At 40.6% G+C, this 19,497-nt stretch overlaps 1 protein-coding gene across 9 annotated transcripts in view; it reads right to left on the bottom strand.

The window, feature by feature from the left end:
- SHISAL2A (shisa like 2A) overlaps window positions 1-19,230 on the bottom strand; it is a 75,144-nt gene extending 55,914 nt beyond the window's left edge. For 7 of the 9 annotated variants that reach the window (XR_006103517.1, XM_042463307.1, XM_042463305.1 and 4 more), the window contains exons 1-2: window positions 18,895-19,230; window positions 5,118-5,263 (exon numbers count right to left, since the gene is read on the bottom strand). Coding sequence is in view for 8 of the 9 variants with exons in the window: in XM_042463307.1 (XP_042319241.1) it covers window positions 5,118-5,263; window positions 18,895-19,082 (334 nt within the window). In the remaining variant the exon portion in view is untranslated. Of the gene's footprint in view, window positions 1-5,117; window positions 5,264-9,750; window positions 13,709-16,481; window positions 16,544-18,894 lie in introns of those variants that run through there. The other 2 variants (XM_042463304.1, XM_042463300.1) reach the window with 2 other exon arrangements.
- Window positions 19,231-19,497: the final 267 nt, after the last annotated feature.

The following is a 19,497-nucleotide window of genomic DNA, read 5'->3' as shown; positions in this document are numbered from 1 at the left end:
TAAGTCCCTATGAATTAGATGCTGTATAGAACAGGTAAGCTGTTATAGGATTGTACCCTAAATAATGTCAAAGAACAAGGTTACTGAGGAAGAAACAATTTTACTAACCCTTAACATGGGAAGAAGCAAAAACAGCATATAATTATGCTAGTTTTATCCAACATCACAGGCTAAACAAACATTAAAAAGCAAGAGGACAGCTTTGCAAATAAAACTGGTGCAATTAAAACATTAATAAATCCATTTTTAACCCAGTGGCATTGCCACCAACCAGCCTAGAGTACTGTGCTGCTTGAAGGCAGCTCCCAAAGGCCTTCAGGGTCTGATGCAGCTGCTCACGTAGGACAGTGAAGGCATCCCCCACTACTGAGGAGGGCAACACTGCAGCCTCCGGAGAGCCAGTTCAGGGTCCAGTGTGGTTTCTAGGCAAATAGAAACAGGTGTACCACCCCGCCAGGAGACACCTTCTTCTAGAGTGTCACCCAATGCAGTCCATACCTCTCATGACTCCGTGACACCTGCACTAACAGTGGCTGTGTTTCTACTCGTATCTACCCAGTAACACATTCTACTGAATTCAGTGGGCTTGCTCCTAGGAAAATGCATGTAGACTTACAGCCCAAATCTACCTATCTCTGTTTCTTGAATAATATTTATGCCTTTTTGTTCTCCTCTTACACCTAGTATCCAGGCAAGCAGATTGAATGACAATGCTAGTACCCTAACCAAATAAATTTATTTTTAAAATGACACAGCCTCTGAAAATAATCCAGCTGAAATATAAATTATGTTGAGATTCTTTTTATTTTTCCTCTAGTGTGTTCTTTAGGGCCATCATTTTCAGTATAGAAATTTAAAAGATGGGTGTGTTTTTGTTAATCAAGTCTGAGACTATTAACAACCCAAAACAGTGCTTAGATCAGAGGCAGAAAAACTTTGGTCCTTCAGATACTCTGGACTACAACCTCAAGAATCCCTTGCCATTGGCTGCACTACCTGGTTTTTCTGTGAAATGAATTTCAAAACATATGGAAGGCCAAAGTTTGCTACCCTTGATTCAAATGTTTATCAGACTTCACATGTACTCAGTGAGCTGTATGTTTTCCACTTCTTGTAATGACAATAATTGTGCTGTTGAGAACTACAACTCTCTGTAACTATTATTTTTTGCATCTATTAACTTTGAAATATCAAAATAATTGCTAGGAAAAAGCTGATAGCTCTTCTTATTTTGGCTTTTTTTATTCTGGAAGAAATTCAGCCAAGTTCCATAAATATACAGAATAGATGCTTTGACTTGGTATAAAATCATAGAATCATTGAGTTGGAAGAGACCACAACGACCATCCAGTCCAACCCCCTACCATGCAGGATCTCACAATCAAAGGAAATAATGTGATAAAAAGGGCAGGATACTAGCATTGAGAATAATCTTTTTATTAAACAGCAGGCTTCTCTACCTGGCATCTCTTGTCAATGTCCCATTAGGAATCACTTATAAAGATGTGGCATGCTGTTTTTGTCTGAAAGAGCTTTCCTACTGGGGAGAAAAGAATGATATCTTCTAATTAAAATCAAGTAAGAGCACTGCCCTTGATCTCCATCATTTGCAGACTGCACTCAAAAGCCTTTTTGCACCTGTTTATTGGGACCAGGACATTTTTTGTTTTCAGAAGTTATTTTCCTTACATAAGATTCAGGATTCTCACTAAAACTACCCATTTCATGCCTCTTGAGATTTGGTGGGAGACAAAGTAAATCTTCCCTCAAAATATTTAACATTTGTGAGGCTTGTGGTGTATTTCATATGTACCAGGCATAAATGTTAAAAATGTGAATGACTGAAATGCTCCAGGAGGCATGCTACTGCTCGCCATTGTGCATTTTCCGGGATCACACAGTGGTGCCAGACACAATTGCAGCCATTGCACAGAGAGGCAAAAACTGCTAGCTTCAACCAGCCTATTACTCAAATGCACTATTTCTTTCTTTAAAACATTACTTCTTTCACGGCTACAGTGTCCACTGCTGGGCATAGGGCCACAACAGGTTTCTGGCCAAACATATGAAAGATGCACACAAACAGGCTTTAGACAATGAGGTAAAATGTGTACAAAATGTGTGCATTAGAAAGGATGTGTAAGTGAAGCCATACATTTTGGAATATGTATATGGAAAATATGCACCAAACTCAATGTGGTTAAAAACAACAACAGGGTTTCAATTACATGATTCAAACAAGGGGGGGGGGAGATACAGGTATGTAGATTAGATTTGGAGAAATGTAATGAAAACAGGTTTTTCACAACCTGTTTTCCTTTCTAAGCTATGTCTAATGCTCCTTCAGCCCAGATGAGGGTACATGTCAAAGAGGGTAAGAAGAGGCCTGTTTTTATAAGGAAATTTTGGCTTCTATCATAAATTGTAATTTACCACCATTATACTAATATGTGAGATATTTAATGAAGAGAATTTTTTACATTTTCTGAAAATGAACAGGCAGGAAAGACTTATCAGTTGCACAAATCCAGGGCTACTCAATCCAGGACTTGCTGAAAGTTGATGAGAGTCTATAGTTTGTAAGTGAAGCGACACAAGACAAAAGTGATTAACTTAGGACATACATGCTTCAGAGAATGGAACTGTCTAGGATTAGGGTATCTGATGGATTGCATTTGATGAATCAATTTGTGGTTTAGTATAGTATAGCTTCTTGTCTTCCCTCCTAAGCCCACCCTTCAATATTCCTTTTCTATCTCTGTCGACAACATCTCTGTTCAGCCGGTTCAGGAAGCCCTCAGTCTTGGTTTCATTTGACTCCTCTCTGTCATTTATCACTCAGATCCAGGCCACAGCCAAGGCCTGTAGATTTTTTCTCTATAATATTTCCAAAATCCGTCCATATCTCTCTGCTTCTACTGCAAAGACTTTGGTCCATGCCCTAGTGGTCTCTCGACTTGACTTCTGCAACCTTCTCTTGGCAGGGCTTCCTCTCTCTCACCTCTACCCATTGACTTCTGTTCAGCACTCTGCTGCTCATATTATCTCACTTGCTCGCAGGTACGACCACGTCCCCCCCCCCCGTTGCCATCCCTTCACTGGCTCCCCTTTCCCTTCTGCATTCAGCACAAGCTTCTCCTGCTCACTTTTAAAGCCCTGCATGGGCTGGCCCCTCCCTATCTCTCTGAACCTCTTTCTCCCTACATCCCCACTCGTTCCTTCCGTTCTGGTAGCCAAGATCTCCTGTCCCAGCCCAGGATTTCCACGGCCCCGTCCCGGATTCGTCCCTTCTCTCTTGCTGTCCCTCACTCCTGGAATCTCCTCCCCTTACAAGCATGACTCAACACATCTCTAACCAGTTTTAAAACTGAGTTAAAGACCATATTGTTTAGGGAAGCGTTCCCAGGGAGTCTGTGATTGTGACCTGGTTGTTTTGATGCTTGACTCAATACAGTTGGCCCTCTCCTTATGCAAGGGATCCGTTCCGGATCCCGCAGCGTAAGGTGAATTCCGCCTATACTCAAGCCCCATTGGAAACAATGGGGCTCGTGCACGGCAGGGCGGCAGCACACAGGGCGCCATGGGCATGTGCCCCCATTCAATTGAATGGGACATGCCGCCCCTTCCGCCCCGTGGCTCGAGCGTGTACACTCAAGACCGCGTATGGCGTGCCCGCGTATGGCGCGGGCGCACTGTATTTGGTATTTGCTGTTTTAACTTGTTTTCTTATGTTTTTAACTGTTGTTTTAACCTCTAGATTATGCGCCATAGGCAGGATTTTATATATCCTTGATTTTATGTGGTTTTTCTACAGCGCCGTGTACATTTACGGCACTGTATAAATAAATAAATAAATAAATAAATAGTCCTCCTGGACCCAATACCAGGCCCTTCAAATGTCTTGATTTGGCTAAGACAGCCCCAATTAAACCTTTGTCCCAGTATTTTAGTTTCTTTAAAAATGTCCCAGTTTCTCTCTCCTCCTCCTACATTCACCCTTCATCTGCAGCATACTTCAATTGCTCCAAACTGAGTTTAAAGTGCAAAGGTAGTTTGCACTGCATTAACTCAGCAGGGAGGAGAGGAGGGGACAGGATCTTGCCATTCCCAGAATGCTCAGGCAAAAGCAAACTGCTGCAGTCTTTTCTAGCTTGTGTGTTCTTCCTTATTAATAACTTTTGCTACCTTCACCACACTCTGATATTGCTTGATCACACGTGTCCTTGTTTTCAACTGTGAATGTTGGAGGGTATACAACACAACTTTTGGACTCAGCTGTCACTGAGTGGACATTTTATCAATCTGTAGATTATAGCTATCTTTAAACCTACAGTCAGCCCTTCTTATACACAGATTTTTTATACACAGATTCAAGCATCCATGGTTTGAAAATGTTCAAAAAAAGTATAAATTTCAAATTATACTTTTGAAATTATACTGGTCTTAATAAAAACATTGTGGACTTTGGTCTTCTATAGTATGCACCCTTCAGATATTTGTAGCCTTCTGTAGGTTTTTGACTGGTCCTACTAAAGATATCATCCAACTGTGGATGTATTAGACAAGAGACAGAAAAGGAAAATCCAGCACTGCTGCCCATAGGAAACAAATGAGAGGAAAAGATCATATCTACATAAGCTTGTGCCACATTCATCCAATACAAGATACTGTGGTGGTTGATTTATAGGCAAAAAGAAAGACACTGATTTTCTTAAGCAATACAGATTATCATTAACAGAGATGTGAAGCCCAGGTATCTCTCTTTTCTAGTGAGTGATACAACATTCTTCTCCCTTTCTTTCCCAGTCAGAACAACATGGAGACCTGCCAGTTTGCATGACTGTCCTATCAGAACTGAGCTGAGAAACTGAACTAGGAGTTTTCTTCTTTTGCTATATATCCCTTCAATGCTTCGTTTTCTTTTCACCAAACTTTCTTCAAAACTGCAGCAGGGGTAAACACTACCTCAACCATCTGTTCTTGGAAGGTTCGAAAGGATTATTATTGATGAAAGATTTGCAGAGCTAGAACTCAGAACACTTTAAAATCCAAGCGGAAAGGTACATCAGGCCTACTGAATATGTCTGAATATGCTCAGCTGAATGAGGGAGTCTTACCTGCTGTCTGTAAGCTTAAGCTTAAGCCTGTCTCCAATTTTCTGCGCGGCTTTGTGCTGATAAACAAGTAACAGAGAACACACACAGTGATGATAAAAGCCAGCAGGACCACTGCTGCGACTGACAAGCCAACAAGTGCTCCAACACTAAGAAAAGAAAAAGCAATGAAATTTAATGAGCCAGCTAGTCTGAGGATACTGTCAGGCCTGCAGCCTGGGAAAGCATTTTGGGTACATGCATTTAATGGAAGAAGATAGACATTTTGACAGTATAGGGACAAAATGATTTGCCTTTAACGTTCTTGGAGTAGCCAAAATCATTTCACAACAATTCATTGCCAGCCCATCCTGACATTATTTAGATCTGTAGACCAAACCACATTATTGTATTATCTAGCATTAATGAATTTGACCAGTGCTGTTATTTAAACATGTATAAAACAGAACATACTCCTTTGAAATCAGGGAAATTAAATGGAAGTAAATTTAATTTGAGTAAAGTTTCTATCTATCCTTTTTGTCTTCTGAAAATAAATATATAAATGGATAAATGAGACGGATTGTCTGTACATTCTCAAACACTCATCTTAAATAGGCAAAAAAATTCCTTCTGTCCAGAAACAAAATATCTCTGAGCATCCCTTATCCAAAATGTTTGGGACCAGAAGTGTTCTGTATTTCAGATTGTTTTTTTTAATTGTGGAATGCCTGTATTTGCATATAGGTATATCATGAGATAGCCTAGAGAACTATAAACAAAATTCATTTCTATTTCATATACACCTTATACACATAGTCTGGAGGTTATTTTATACAATATTTTTTAATAATTTTATGCATGAAACAAAATGTGTTTACATTAAACGATCAGAAAGTATCACAATTTCACAATCCATGAAAAAGGTTTTGGTTGTTGGAATATTTTAGATTTTAGATAAGGGATAACAGGATTTCTGATGGGAGGATGTAAACACCCTACATGGCTTGCAGTTAAGAAGTCATGGGCCAGGAGCTGCAAAACTGGGACCCAAAGGACATCTGATGAGGAGGCAAATCTTCCAGAGAACAGCCTGCAACTCTCCCTGTTGCAGAGGAGCCTCAGCCAGCTCTCCCTTGATGAAGAGCCTCATCCAATTCATCCTGTCGAACTGCAACCTCAGCCAGCAGGACAAAGGCAAGACGCACCTGTTGATGAGGCAGCTGGGGTCCTAGGTCCTCAATTAAGGAGAAGGAACAAAAGGATGCAACAAAGGATACAACAAAGATGCTCAGCCAGGCTGTGGGCCAAGCAGCAACAGAGAAGCTGATTAGGACAGCTGATGACAGGCCATTTGAGAGCTGAGTCTGCCCTAAGGTGAATGCTGGAAGCAACTCATCTTGTTTCCCGACCAGCTTTTCCCTGTCCCTGATAACTGTTTCCAGACTCCTGCACTTCATAGTTCAGACTTCCTGGTTTCTTCAACCCTTGGACCGTGTTGAACTTGATTCTTGTTGTCTCCCTTGAATTGGACCGCTTGACCAATACCTTTCTCATAACGGTATCCCATAGGCAAGGATACTTTCTAGCCGCTGCCTACACTATCAGTTGATGGTTCCCAGCCAGCCCTTGTGGATGTGTTTGGTGAATCAGGACAAGCAGTATCTTATGGAAGGAGCCACACATGGGATGGGTAAATGTCATCCCCTGATTTGAATCTTGTCCTGCCTGGTCCAGCTTTGACAATGTAATTAATTTCCTCTTGAATTTCCCACACACAGATTTTTTTTTTAAAAAAACTGTATACTTAATTTAATTTATTTTTAGCTGATTAGTCATTAGGTCAGTATACCAAAGGGGAGAGGGAACACATGTGTTTTAATCTTGTAAATATCCCCAAATTCAATGATTCAAAACAAGGAAGATCAATTTTTCTCGTTTTAAAGGATATTGCCTACCTATGCAGCCCATTCCTAAAAGAAAAAAAAAATCAAATCCAGGGTTGCTTTATAAGGAATAAATGGCCATATTAGCAGATGTGTTTTTGAGGACTATTTCAGAGCCCAAGAGGTTTGGTGCGAATCTCTCATACTCAGCTCACATATCAAAAAGTGACTACAGTCACCCCTCCATTTTTGCAAACTTGGAGTCCGTGTCCCTTGCCCATTTGTGGGCAGCAAATGGAGGGGGACAAAATGACGCAAGTGCCCACGGGCAGGTGCCACCATTCAAGTCAATGGGGCTTGAATATTGGTGATTTTCCATTTTTGTGGGGGTTTGTCTGGAATGGATCCCCTGGAAAAACAGAGGGACAACTGTACTTCTGGCTGTTGTTTTCCAGTGTACACTATAACAAAGCTGAGGATTTTCTAGCCACACAAACCATGAATCCAGGAAGGAATTAGGAAACCAGAGGGCAAGCAAAATCAATAAAAATTTAGATAGGGAAACTCTTGTCACAGGAACTCCCAGACCTGCTCCTTGGGCTGAACCCAGTAAAACCCTTTGTCCACTAGGTTGGTTTTCTAAAGCAGCAGCAGCAGGGAAAGTGTAGCCCATGGGCCACACATAGTCCTCTAGGGCTATTTGATGTCCTATGACATACACACTCCACATACACACACTTATCCATGTTTCTGCACATCCCTAGACCATTTTAGGCCCAGGAAAAGCTTTTTTTCAAACACAAAGTAAACTGTAAGTTGATTTCTGGTTTTCTTGTGCCTCTCAGGCATAAAACATAACAAAAGGGGCCAAAGGCAAAGTGAAATTGCTTCCTGTAGACTCCCTGGGAGCATGCAATAGCTTTAAAAAAGGTTTTAAAAATCCCAGAGTATATGGGCAGTGTCTCTTCAGTCCCCATCCCAGTCCCTGGCAGTTGTCTATCCCTGTTCTAAGGGGTTTTTAGCTAAATTTAGGAAAGTATGGGGGTAAAAATTGCATTTGACTGAAATATCAAAACCATCTCTACCAACTCAGCATGCTATCCCCCCTTCTCCTGCATGAGTGAACCTGGCCAGAATGTGATACCAATGAGAAATAAACCCAGTAACTCCTCTTTGCAAGCCTCTAGAAAAATTTGTCCAGCTATTTCATTCAGATAATAAATAGTATGGGGGACAAAAAAAGAGTCCTATAGGGCACCACCAGCACAATTATCAAAGTGATGGACTAGTCACTATAGTCACCCAGCACTATAGTCACTCCCTCTGGACTGGAGGTCACTGTTTTTGGAATTGAGTTGGAGGTTTCTTGGACTACACCATTTCCCTCTGAGCACATAGAGCACTAGTGCACTGCCAGAGCCTGATCCTAAAATATTTAATCAGAATAAGGCCCTTCAGATATACTAAGAATTGCAAAGCAGGGCTGCTTGTATTCTAGTTTTTACAAGAGAAAGTGCTATGGTCAGTTAATTTTTATTTCCTTTTTTTATATCCCATCTCACTCAGAACGGTGCCCCAAACTATGTCAACTTATCTTCATGGTAGGTAATCATTCTTTCCCCAGAGATTCCCAGTGTTGGAAGTTTAGAATATACTAGATGTGTTATACAGTAAACATGATTCTAATGTTTCAGGTTCTATTCCATTATTGAATTAGTGGGACCACAGAGGTCTATAGTTTCATCTATCTATGTAACTTTACAATCACACTGCTAGGTTCACCAGCAGTATAATGTTCAGATTGTTTGCTGCTGCTATTTTTAGACACAGTATTATAATTCTATATTAGATAGTAATCCAATTTACATAGGATAATGAAAGTGATGAGGGTACACTTTTATTACAGTAGCATAATTATTTTAAAAACTTAATGGGTTTTAGTTCACTTTTTTAAAAAAAATATTCATTTGAAAATCTTACATCAGAGGTTTTAAAGAATAATTTGTACAAAAAATATACTGCTAAAAAGAATGCACCCAAAGCCATAATTAAAATAATTGTGTTATCTTGCAGTTGTAATGAAAGAATCTACAACTTAAATAGCTAGAGAAATAACACTATCTGTCCTGGGAAAATAAAACCATTTAAAATGTTTATTAAATTTACAATTAAATCATATACCTGCCTATTTCAAAGTAATGACTTCATTGGGATTCACTCCTAGGGAAGTATGTACAAGATTGCATATTTAGCATCTTTAACACTGCTGCCATCCTTCAGTATTGAAATGACTGGTAATACCCCAACCTCAATTAATGGAATTTGGGCTCTGAATTAAAATCTATGGTAGATGATCAACAGAGACCCTACAAAGAACAAATTCTTAAGCAATGTATTAAACAAATGTCTCTACCAATTTTTGTCATGATCTACCACAGCCATGCTCTTCTCCAGCTCAGCCTGACAACCACCTGAGTTCTCCAGAGGTGCAGGAGGTAGGAGAGAAATTTCCATGTCTGAAGGAAAGGTGAAAGCTTCAGTGTTTGGCACAAACCCAGTCCCTCCCCTGCAGACAAAGTGAGAGGTTGCACACATGCAGTGAGGAAACACCCTCCTGAAATACTGTACAGTCTACAACATCCAAACAATGATACCTTTATTGGGACAACTAAAATGTACAATGACATGTTGCAAGCTTTCGAAGTCACACTGGCTTCTTCATCAGGCAAACAGGAGAAAGAAATTGAAGATGTTATTCATAGGCCTGCATTTTCTCTTTCTGGTCTTAGTTCAGATGGTAGGGAGGCTGGTACCTCCCCCTTTGACCATGTGGTCACTAGTAGATTTTCAAAGTCAAGGAAATTTAATGTCCATTTGCAATTCAAAGAATATATTTCCTTGGAATCCAGCATGTCTCCTTCCTTTGTGGAGCCACAGGCTCCTATGTAGGTAGAGAACACTAAATTTCTGGAAAGCAGTGCAATATTGGAAAGAGGGGCCCCTTGAAAAAATTAACATGCTACATTTAAAACAAACAAAAACAAATTATTTAATTTTCATGTGACACATTGCAGACTATTGGGACTTGCTACAGGGTTGTGTGGCCAGACCAAGCAATGCAGCTACAAGCAAGAAACAAATGCACAGAGATGTCAAAAATAATGAATAGAGGAAATCAAAACACACATCCTTTTGCCAAGGGGGTCCCTAAACAAACACACGCGCACACACACAGCATTAAGCTAAAATAATGATTTGATAAAGATATAAAAATTCAGCACAAATATTTTCCTCCTCTACGCTGTATGCATTTTTCCGTCACTTCTCTGAGAGCTACTGTTATGCAGGAAACATAACACAATTGTTTTAGCTTATTTATATTTGGATTTCATAAACTGCCTTGTGTAAAGGCTGGGAGACTGCCAGGTATATGGTCCATTTCACAGCCAGAAGTTAAATTAAACCATTTTTGAAACATTTGTATCTGTAGGTCTATATTTTAACATTCCACACAATGAAAAGGCCTTTAACTTTGTATTTCAAGATCAGATTTGTCAATAAGTAAGGCAATAGGTGACTTGAAGATGCATAAACATGCACATACATAGAGGATACTCTGTCCTAATACTGTATAAGGAAACAAGGTGGGAATACCTTGCCTGAGCTGATGTTAGGCAATTCAGAAGTTTAATCAAAAGAGCAAAATGAAATCTTCAGTTCTCATATTCCAATTTGGAAAATCCATGAAGCATTTATCTGGGATGTTGTGTCAGAGGACCACTCCACAGGTAATGCACATCTTATCTGAGTCCTGGGGGTCCTCCTGGTCACCTGTGCAGTGGGGAAACAGTCATACACCCACCAGTCTGGCATCAGGGTAGCTATCTCCCAAGGGGGGTGATGCACACCTCTGTGCAAGTGGGGCCCCCATTCCTCGTGGGCACCCAGCGCATGCTACCTGGGCTAGTGATGAAGAACTCCTGGGAGCCCTCCACCAGGGTGGAGTTGTTCCTTTGTTGGGTGCAGGGCGCCTGCATGATTTGAATGGTGAAAGGCGCTGCTGCACATAATTGTTTGGATCACAAGCAGGGCATAGTGGCCATGGCACAGCTGCTGTGTGAGTTGTGGTCACACACCTTTCAGTATTACTGTTGGAGAGCCTTGATGTATTCCTTATCCGAGCATTCATACCCCTTGACCCTCATCTCTTCTGCATCTCTCTCAAACAGCTTGATGTTCTGGTGTGATTCCCGGAGTTGCTCCTGCATGTTCTGTCACCATATGGCTATTAGGTCCAGTGTCTCCTCTCTGCTCCAGGAAACCCCTCCCTCATTTCCCATGGCTTCGTGGTTGCCACAGCCATAACACTGGGCATCAGTGAGTTGTTCTGAGGTTGCAGATGGCCACTCATGCGCTTGTATGATTGATTTGCAGAATGGCAACAAAAAAAGTTATGGACAGCAATGGTACCAGTAGCAGCTTGTGACCCCACAAGTGTAAGTGCTGAGGTCCATGTGGGAAATTCCAGCTGGCATGGGGTCGGTGGCTTACTAGGTTCAGGGCACCTGCTTCCTACCACTTCTGCCAACTGCCTGGCTCCTCCCCCATCTTCACACTGGTGTACAGTCCACATGCCAGTGAAATAGTTTGCCCATTCCAGCTTGGTGCAGAGCAAACTGGGCTATTTTTTGTGCCAGCGATTAGCCTCAGAGCAAAGCTTGGTTCCATTTTCCTCCTCTTTCGCCACATGCGTCATGTGAACAGGTGGGTTTCATACCAGGGCAGGGCTGTTTCTTTTAGCCTATCTGGACAACTCCTCAGTCATTAATAAGAATAGAGACTGCATTCAAGAAATCAGAAGAAGGCTAGGATTTGGAAGGACAGATGGGAAGGAACTAGACAAGATCCTGAAGTATATAGATATATGATTGAATACTAAAGTTAGAATTGTCTGTGCCATCATATTTCCTATTTCTATCAATGGCTGTGAAAGCTAGACAGTGAGGAAAGCTGATTGGAAGAAAATAAACTTATCTGAAATGATGCTGGAGAAAATTCTATTCTATAGATACTGGGCCCTAGAGCAAATCAAGTCTGATTTCTCCCCCAAAAGCCAAGATGACCAAACTGAGGCTGTCATACTTTGGCCATATCATGAGAAGACATAACTCTCTAGAAACAACAATAATACTTGGTAAGGGTGAAGGTAGTAGGAAAAGAAATAGACCTCATTCCAGATGGATACTCATCTTGGGGAGGGGGGAGCTCATTCACATGGTTGTCATAAAGCAAAATTGACTTGACTGTAGTTAACAACAAAAGTTGTGCTTGCTCTCACACTCTCGTGCATGCGCGCACACACGCACGCACGCACGCAGAGTATGGTTCCAGGCACCTGTTTGCAAGAAATAGATATGCCTGTGGAACTGGGCCAGAATTTTTTTTAAATGGTACGTGAAAACATAAAGTTGGAGAGCCTTCCCCCACCATTTGTTTCCCAAACAAATCCCTTAAAACTTTATTTTTAAAAAAATATATCTGGGCTTTGTTACACACATATTTGCATACCCATGTTTGTTCCTTGACTGCAATATTGACAAGATGCCAGTCTCTAAAAGAAATTGGGTTCAGAGGCATGCTAAAGAAATCCAGAATTAGATATTCCTGCTATAATGACAAAATTATGAATGTTATGCCAAATTTTATCAAAGTACTGTTTCAGCAATCATGTTAGAGATTAAACTACCTTTAATTTTCTTCTTCCAGTCACAGTGCTTTTTTCAGTTATTAAACTTAGATTCTGCCCTTTCTCCAAAGAGTTCAAAGCAATACATACATTTCCAACTCTGGAAATGTATGTTATTTTGAAGATAATTTGCTAACATTAAGCTATCAATTAATTTAGCATTAACTATTTTAACAAAAATTACAAAATTAATTTGTTGCATTTTTATATAATAATGTGATGGTTACACATTAGTTTTATATATTTAAACATTTATTAAGCTTACTAAAACAGTAAATACCAAAGAAATAATTAAAATAATTACTCATCCTGTTAACTGTGATGGGTGTTTAACAATTTAAATAATGATTTCTAAAACAATTAAATTTTTTAGCAAATTAGGAATAATTTGATGTAATTACAATAATTTATTTCTAAACTCTGTTTGAGCCTTACAACACAATTTTGCAGTATCCTAAACTAAGAGAATGATTAAGACCAATGTTTATATTAGTACATCAGTACATGCATGTTACACCTGCACAACCTTAATGTGCTTCCTTCTTAGAAAAATCTCTTTGTCTCATGTAAGCAGCACTTATTTTAGATTATTTAAATATGTCATTTGAAACGTATGAATTGTACAAATGAATTGTACAAATTGTACAAATATGAATTGTAGATAACTGCTTACACAAATAGTCTAATTTACATGCACAATATGCAATCTGTTATTCTAGCTATGGGACACGCAAAAGCCAAAGAGAACATCTGCCAGCGCATACAGGACATTGAACTACAAAATCATAAAAGTGCAGCCTCTTTACACTCAACTTTTAAAGACCATGGGAGAGGCTTTGTCCTTGCTGCATATCTGAAAAATCTAACAAATCCAAAGTATAGGAAAGCCTTTACCTTGGCCAAATTTAATGTACTGCCATCGGTCTTACTTGCAGGAAGGTATAATAACAAACCATTCTGTGAATGTTTATGTCCTTGTGGGCCTGGGGGGGGGGTAGAAACAGTGAGGCATGTTTTATTGTATTGCATCTTTTACCAGGATCTGCAGCATTGTTTTATAGTACCAATTTTACAAAAATACCAGGTAAACCTGATACATTTTACATTGATTACCTTCTGGCCGATCAGCAGCCAGGGATTACAACCAAGGTGGCAAGTTTTTGCGTTGCTGCAATAGCTTGTAGATGAAAAATGGTGTCTTAATTTTTAATTTTTACTCTATTGATTTCATCTAGTATTTGTATTTCAAAGGATTTCACTCTATATAGTTATTTGAATTTATGGCCTCCAAGCAGTATTCCTGTTGTATTTGTACTATACCGTTTGCATTATTTTGTTTTTGTTTTTTCCTATTGGGCATTGTATAATATTGTACTCTTTTATATTGTTTTATGCTGGTCATCGACCATAATAAACATTTTATTATTATTATTGTAGTGAGATTGCAATACTGTCATAAAGACAAAAATCAAAGTAACTTTTCTGTCCATGAAGGACAGACATTCCACTGTTCATTAGCAAAAAATGGCCCTAGTCAAATGTCAGCTGAAACAGCCTGTAGTCCTGAATAAACTTACTTTTGAGTTTTACTTCCAATTCCCATTGAAGTCGGTGCAGTTTATTTCTTAGTAGGCAAGTTTAGGATAGTGCCCTACACTGCTATTTCACTCTGTATACAGGGTATACAATATAGGCAATCAGAGGTTAAGACGACACATATATAACAGCTCTGATTTAGGAAAGGTTAAATAAGGGGGGGGGGAGAAGTGTTTTACAGCCATTTAGCACCAGCTAGTATTTTGAGTTACGATATATCTTGTAAATACCCAAGCACTAGGCTTGCTTGTGCAGATTATGAATCACCTCCAGGTGATTAGACAGAGGCTCTAAAATATTCTCTTTTTTTCTCTTGCTTTTTTGAGTCACAAATAAATAATGCAAGTACTATTGGAGAAAGGCTAGCCAATTCCTTTTTTTTTTTATGAGCTTTTAAACTTTGGCATGCTTCTATAAGGCTGCAATTTTGCATCAATCCTTATCACAGCCAATAGCTTTCCCACAGTCAACTTCCATATTGCAAATATAAAAAAGACAAAGTACAGCTGCTTGCCTAAGGCCACCTAGGTAGCAGATGACTGAAATGGCTTTTGGACCAAATCAGTTTCTTGCCAAGAGTCTCTGTCACTCACAATTCACAACGGGACCATTGTACAAGACCACAACTGTCATTTGAATCAATTTTAGTTTAAAATAGTTAACACTACTTCCCTTTTCTATACCATTAATATGACATTGCATCTATCACTCAGTAGGAAGCATGCAATGAAAAAATAGGTAGAAATCCAATGTTTTATTAGCCACGAACAAAGTGGTTAGAAATATGTTGAGAAATTGCTCCCTGTCATGTCACCTCTTAAATGTGCAACTTTCAGTGTTTTTGTTGCTATCAGGAAAGAGAGAAGATAACCCCACATTAACCACTCTGCTGTAAACACCTGCATCCTTAAAACTGTGGTAAATGATTCTTCACCCTTCACATAATTCAGTAACCTCCATAGCAAGCTCTAGCCAGATGTGTAACTGAGGTCCCAAAACCATTGTCTGTGCAGAACCATCTGCAAATGATTTATAGCCTGAAGTAGAGAAGGTGCATATAGTACCCAAGGGCCATGGAGCTGTTTTCTCATATGAGCCTGAAATTCTCTGACAGTAAATCAGAAACATAGCCATCTCAGTATGCAAAGAGCTCTTCTAGCACCTCTGAGACTGTTTGAAAGAAACTACTATGGAGGTTGTTGAGCTTTTGAAGGCTCCGTCTACTAACGAAAGCTTATGCTGCTACAACTTCTTTCATGCAGTTAGCCGGTAAAAACAGAGTAACAGTAAATAAGGAGCTATTGAGGACACTTCAGACCTGTGATATTTGGAGGCAGCTGGGGAGAAAAATGGAATATAAATGAAATAACTATATGGCCAGCCCTGAGTTTGTGCAGCAACACCAGTCCTGTGTGTGTATGCTCATATGTGCCTTCAAGTCACCTGTCAGTTTATGACAACCCATTAATTTCATAGGGTTTTCTTAGGCAAGAAATACTCAGAGGTGGATTTGCCAGTTCTTTCCTCTGAAATATAGCCTACAGCATCTGATATTTGTTGGTGGTCTCCCATCCAAGAACTAACCAGAGCTAACCCTGCTTGGTCATTTCCTACTCTATTCATTTCATCTCTAGGAGAACTCTTCACATTCTCAAACTTTTATTATGGTCAGAACCTAACCAGCTGTTAAAGAATTGTCTGGAAAATCAGTATGTAAAGGGACCTTGTAGCACCTTTGAGAGAGGAGTTGGTAGCACACGTTTTTGTAGACTTGAGCATGAGCATCTGACTCCATGCGGCTGAGAAAGTAGGCTCTAGTCTTCAAAAGCTCATGCTACCAATTTCTCTCTTTCAGTTAGGCTGCATCTGCACTGCAGAAATAATCCAGTTTGACACCACTTTAACTGCCATAGCTGAATGCTATGGAATCCTGGGGGCTGTAGTTTGTTGCAGCACCAGAGCTCTCTGACAGAGAAGACTAAATGTCACACAAAACTACAAATCCCTGAATTCCATCACATTGAGCCATGGCAGTTAAAGTGCTGTCAACCTGGATCATTTCTGCAGTGTGGATACAGCCTTCAAAGGTGCTACAAGATACATTTGCACAGCTGTTAAAGTGCAGTACTCTGAGTATGAGCAGCGTGCACTTGTCCTTACCTGACTGGTGAACAATTCCAACCTGTTCTTGCAAACTGAGATTATGAGAGGGCTTCAGGCTCCTAGAAAAGAAGTAGAAATGTTTTTACTTACCTGTGATATGTCCATTTCCAGCAGAAAATGTCCAAACATCCTCTATATGTTCCCAGACCCTTCACCATGTTAGTCTCCAGTTTCTCAACATCCTTTTTGAATTGTGGTGCCCAGAACTGAACGTAATATTCCACAACCGAGTGGCACTATTACTTCCCTTGATCTAGACACTATACTTTTATTGATGCAGCCTAAAATTGCATTGGCCTTTTTAGCTGCCACATTGCACTGTTGTGGACAGTGTTGCCAACAAACCTCAAAGATATCCCCCGGAATGTTTTACCAAAATCCCCAGAATTATTTTTATTATTATATAGTCAAAATCCCCGGAAATAAATTAATTAAATTCCCTGGATTCCGGGGAATTCCCCGGAAATTGGCAACACTGATTGTGGATTAACAGAGACCCAAGACTAGCCATGTTTGAAAAGGAGACATAGGGCCTGAACAGACAGGCCAAAATAAAGCTGCTTCAGGTCTCTTTGGAGGTATGCTGTTTAAATGACACATGCATCTTAAGAGGCCAGAAGCTGTGCCAAAGCTTCATTCCAGTCCTTAGGACTTTGGTGCAGCTTCCGGCCTCTTAGGACGCATGTAGCATTTAAACAGCATACCTCCAAAGCAACCCGAAGTAGCTTTATTTTGGCCTGTCTGTTTGGGCCCGTTTATATTTTTAGCTGCAGCTGTTGTTGTTATTATTATTATGCTTTATTTATATAGTGCTGTAGATTTTACAAAGTGCTGTACATACAATCAATAAAATAGATTTTAAAAAATTAAACCTGCCCATGGTGTACATTCTATGAAATAATAGCATAATACATATAAAATAATAAAACATAACAATACAGGATAGGGTTCAATGAAATAAGGCAGGCAACAAATTAAAAACATCAAATAACAATCACGCAATGCCTGGGAACGCTTCCCTGAACAGGAAATCTATTATCTACCGTCCCCAAACTGTCTATGCAGTACTTCCTTTTATTTGGGTTAAAATCTCAAGTTAGGAGCCATTTCCAGATTGTTTACATTCTATTACAGAACATTTGTCAAGACCTGGAATAACAATTATAATTTTAGCTCCTGAGCAAGTAAAATTCTGAATTTTAACTATGCTACCATACCACAAAACGGAGGACCTTCTAGAAAGAAATGGGGGGGGGGGGGACATGGCAAAAGAAAGAAAAAGGAAAACTTTTTAGGCTGCATCAGTAAAAGTATAGTGTCTAGAGTCAAGGGAAGCAATAGCACCACTCTATTCTGCTTTGGACAGGCCTCACCTGGAATACTGTGTTCACCTGAATAGGCAAGAAAACTGGGCCAAAGCTAACAAAATGAAACTCAGCACGGAGAAATGTAAGGTACTGTACTTAGGGCAGAAAAATGAAATGCAGAGACACCTGGCTTAAGGAGACTACATGTGAAAGGGATCTAGGAGTCCAAGCAGACCACAAGTTGAACATGAGAACAGTGTGATGAAGCAGCTAACAAGGACGGTGCAATTTTAGGCTGCGTCAATAGAAGTATAGTGTCTAGATCAAGGGAAGTAATAGTGCTACTATATTCTGTACCTGGAATATTGTGTCCAGTTCTGGGCACCACAATTCAAAAAGGACATTGAGAAACTGGAGCGTGTCCAAAGGAGGGTGACTAAAATGGTGAAGGGTCTGGAAACCTTGCCCTATGAGGAACGACTCAGGGAGCTGGGGATGTTTAGCCTGGAGAAGAGAAGAGTTCCAGCTGCTACCTGGGTGACCAGGTGAGGGAGGTTTGCAGGTGCACCAAAGCAGCCAACCTCTGGTCCTTTCAGTTGAGGGATGGAGGTGCACCCAAATACCACCCAGCAGTCTTTGCATGGTCTGGGATGAAAAGCTTGCACAAAGGGGCACTGGGTAGCCTATTGGGGTCCTGGAAGCTGCAGGTGATACGATAGCCCTGTTTAAACATTTTGAAGGGGTGTCATATTGAGGAGGGAGCAAGCTTTTTTTCTGCTGCTCCTGAAAGTAGGACATGGAGCAGTAGATACAAACTAGAGGGAAGGGGATTCCACCTCAACATTGGGAGGCACGTCCTGACAGTAAGGGCTGTCTCCTTCCTTGGAGGTCTTGAATCAGAGGCTGGGTGGCCATGTGCCACAGAGGGTGCTCTGAGCCAGAGTTCCTGCATGGCTAACTCTGTGACTTGGTCCTCCTTGGCGCTGGGAGAGGCGTCTGGATGGTCTCCCTAGGAAAGAAGTTTCACACACAGAGACACACACACACAGCGAAGAAGAAGAGACCCAGAGTGTGGTGGCCAGCCCTTCCCTCGCCCTTCTCACCTGAGCCACCACATGTAGCTGTGCTGGTAAGGGAAGAAGCTGTTGGGGTCGTCGCAGCAGTACTTGACGTCCTGGAAGCCGCAGCAGTAGACGGCGCTGGCCTCGTCGCCCTCCTCCCTCCGCGGGCAGCGGAAGGCGCTCACCAGCACTTGCTGGGCGTCCATGTAACTGGCGCAGTCGGCGCTCATGGCTGCTCCTCAGGGCGAGCCCCCTCTCCCTCCTTCCCCAAACAGGCACCAAACTCAGCTCTCCTTCTTCACTCCTCCTCCTCACAGCCCTTTGGCGGCTGGTTTTCTTCTCTAGTCCTGAGGAGAGGCGGCTCAACCGTCGCCACGCCCGGCGCCATTATGCCCCGCCTCGAGCGCCTCTGGGCTTCTTCTTCTTCTTCCCCCTCATCATCATCATCATCATCATCACACAATAATAAAATAATGTTTGAAAAACAAAAATGGACCCAGGAAGGGTTTACTGTGTTGATTTATTTCGTTGTTGTTTTTCTTGGCTGCATCCACAGTAACTGAACATGTTAAATAAATTTAAAATAATAATAATAATAATAATAATAATAATAATAATAATAATAATAATAATAATAATAATAAT

Source organism: Sceloporus undulatus, chromosome 4, assembly GCF_019175285.1.
Source record: "Sceloporus undulatus isolate JIND9_A2432 ecotype Alabama chromosome 4, SceUnd_v1.1, whole genome shotgun sequence".
Taxonomy (NCBI): Eukaryota; Metazoa; Chordata; class Lepidosauria; order Squamata; family Phrynosomatidae; genus Sceloporus; species Sceloporus undulatus.
This window is presented reverse-complemented; position numbering and strand designations above follow the sequence as displayed.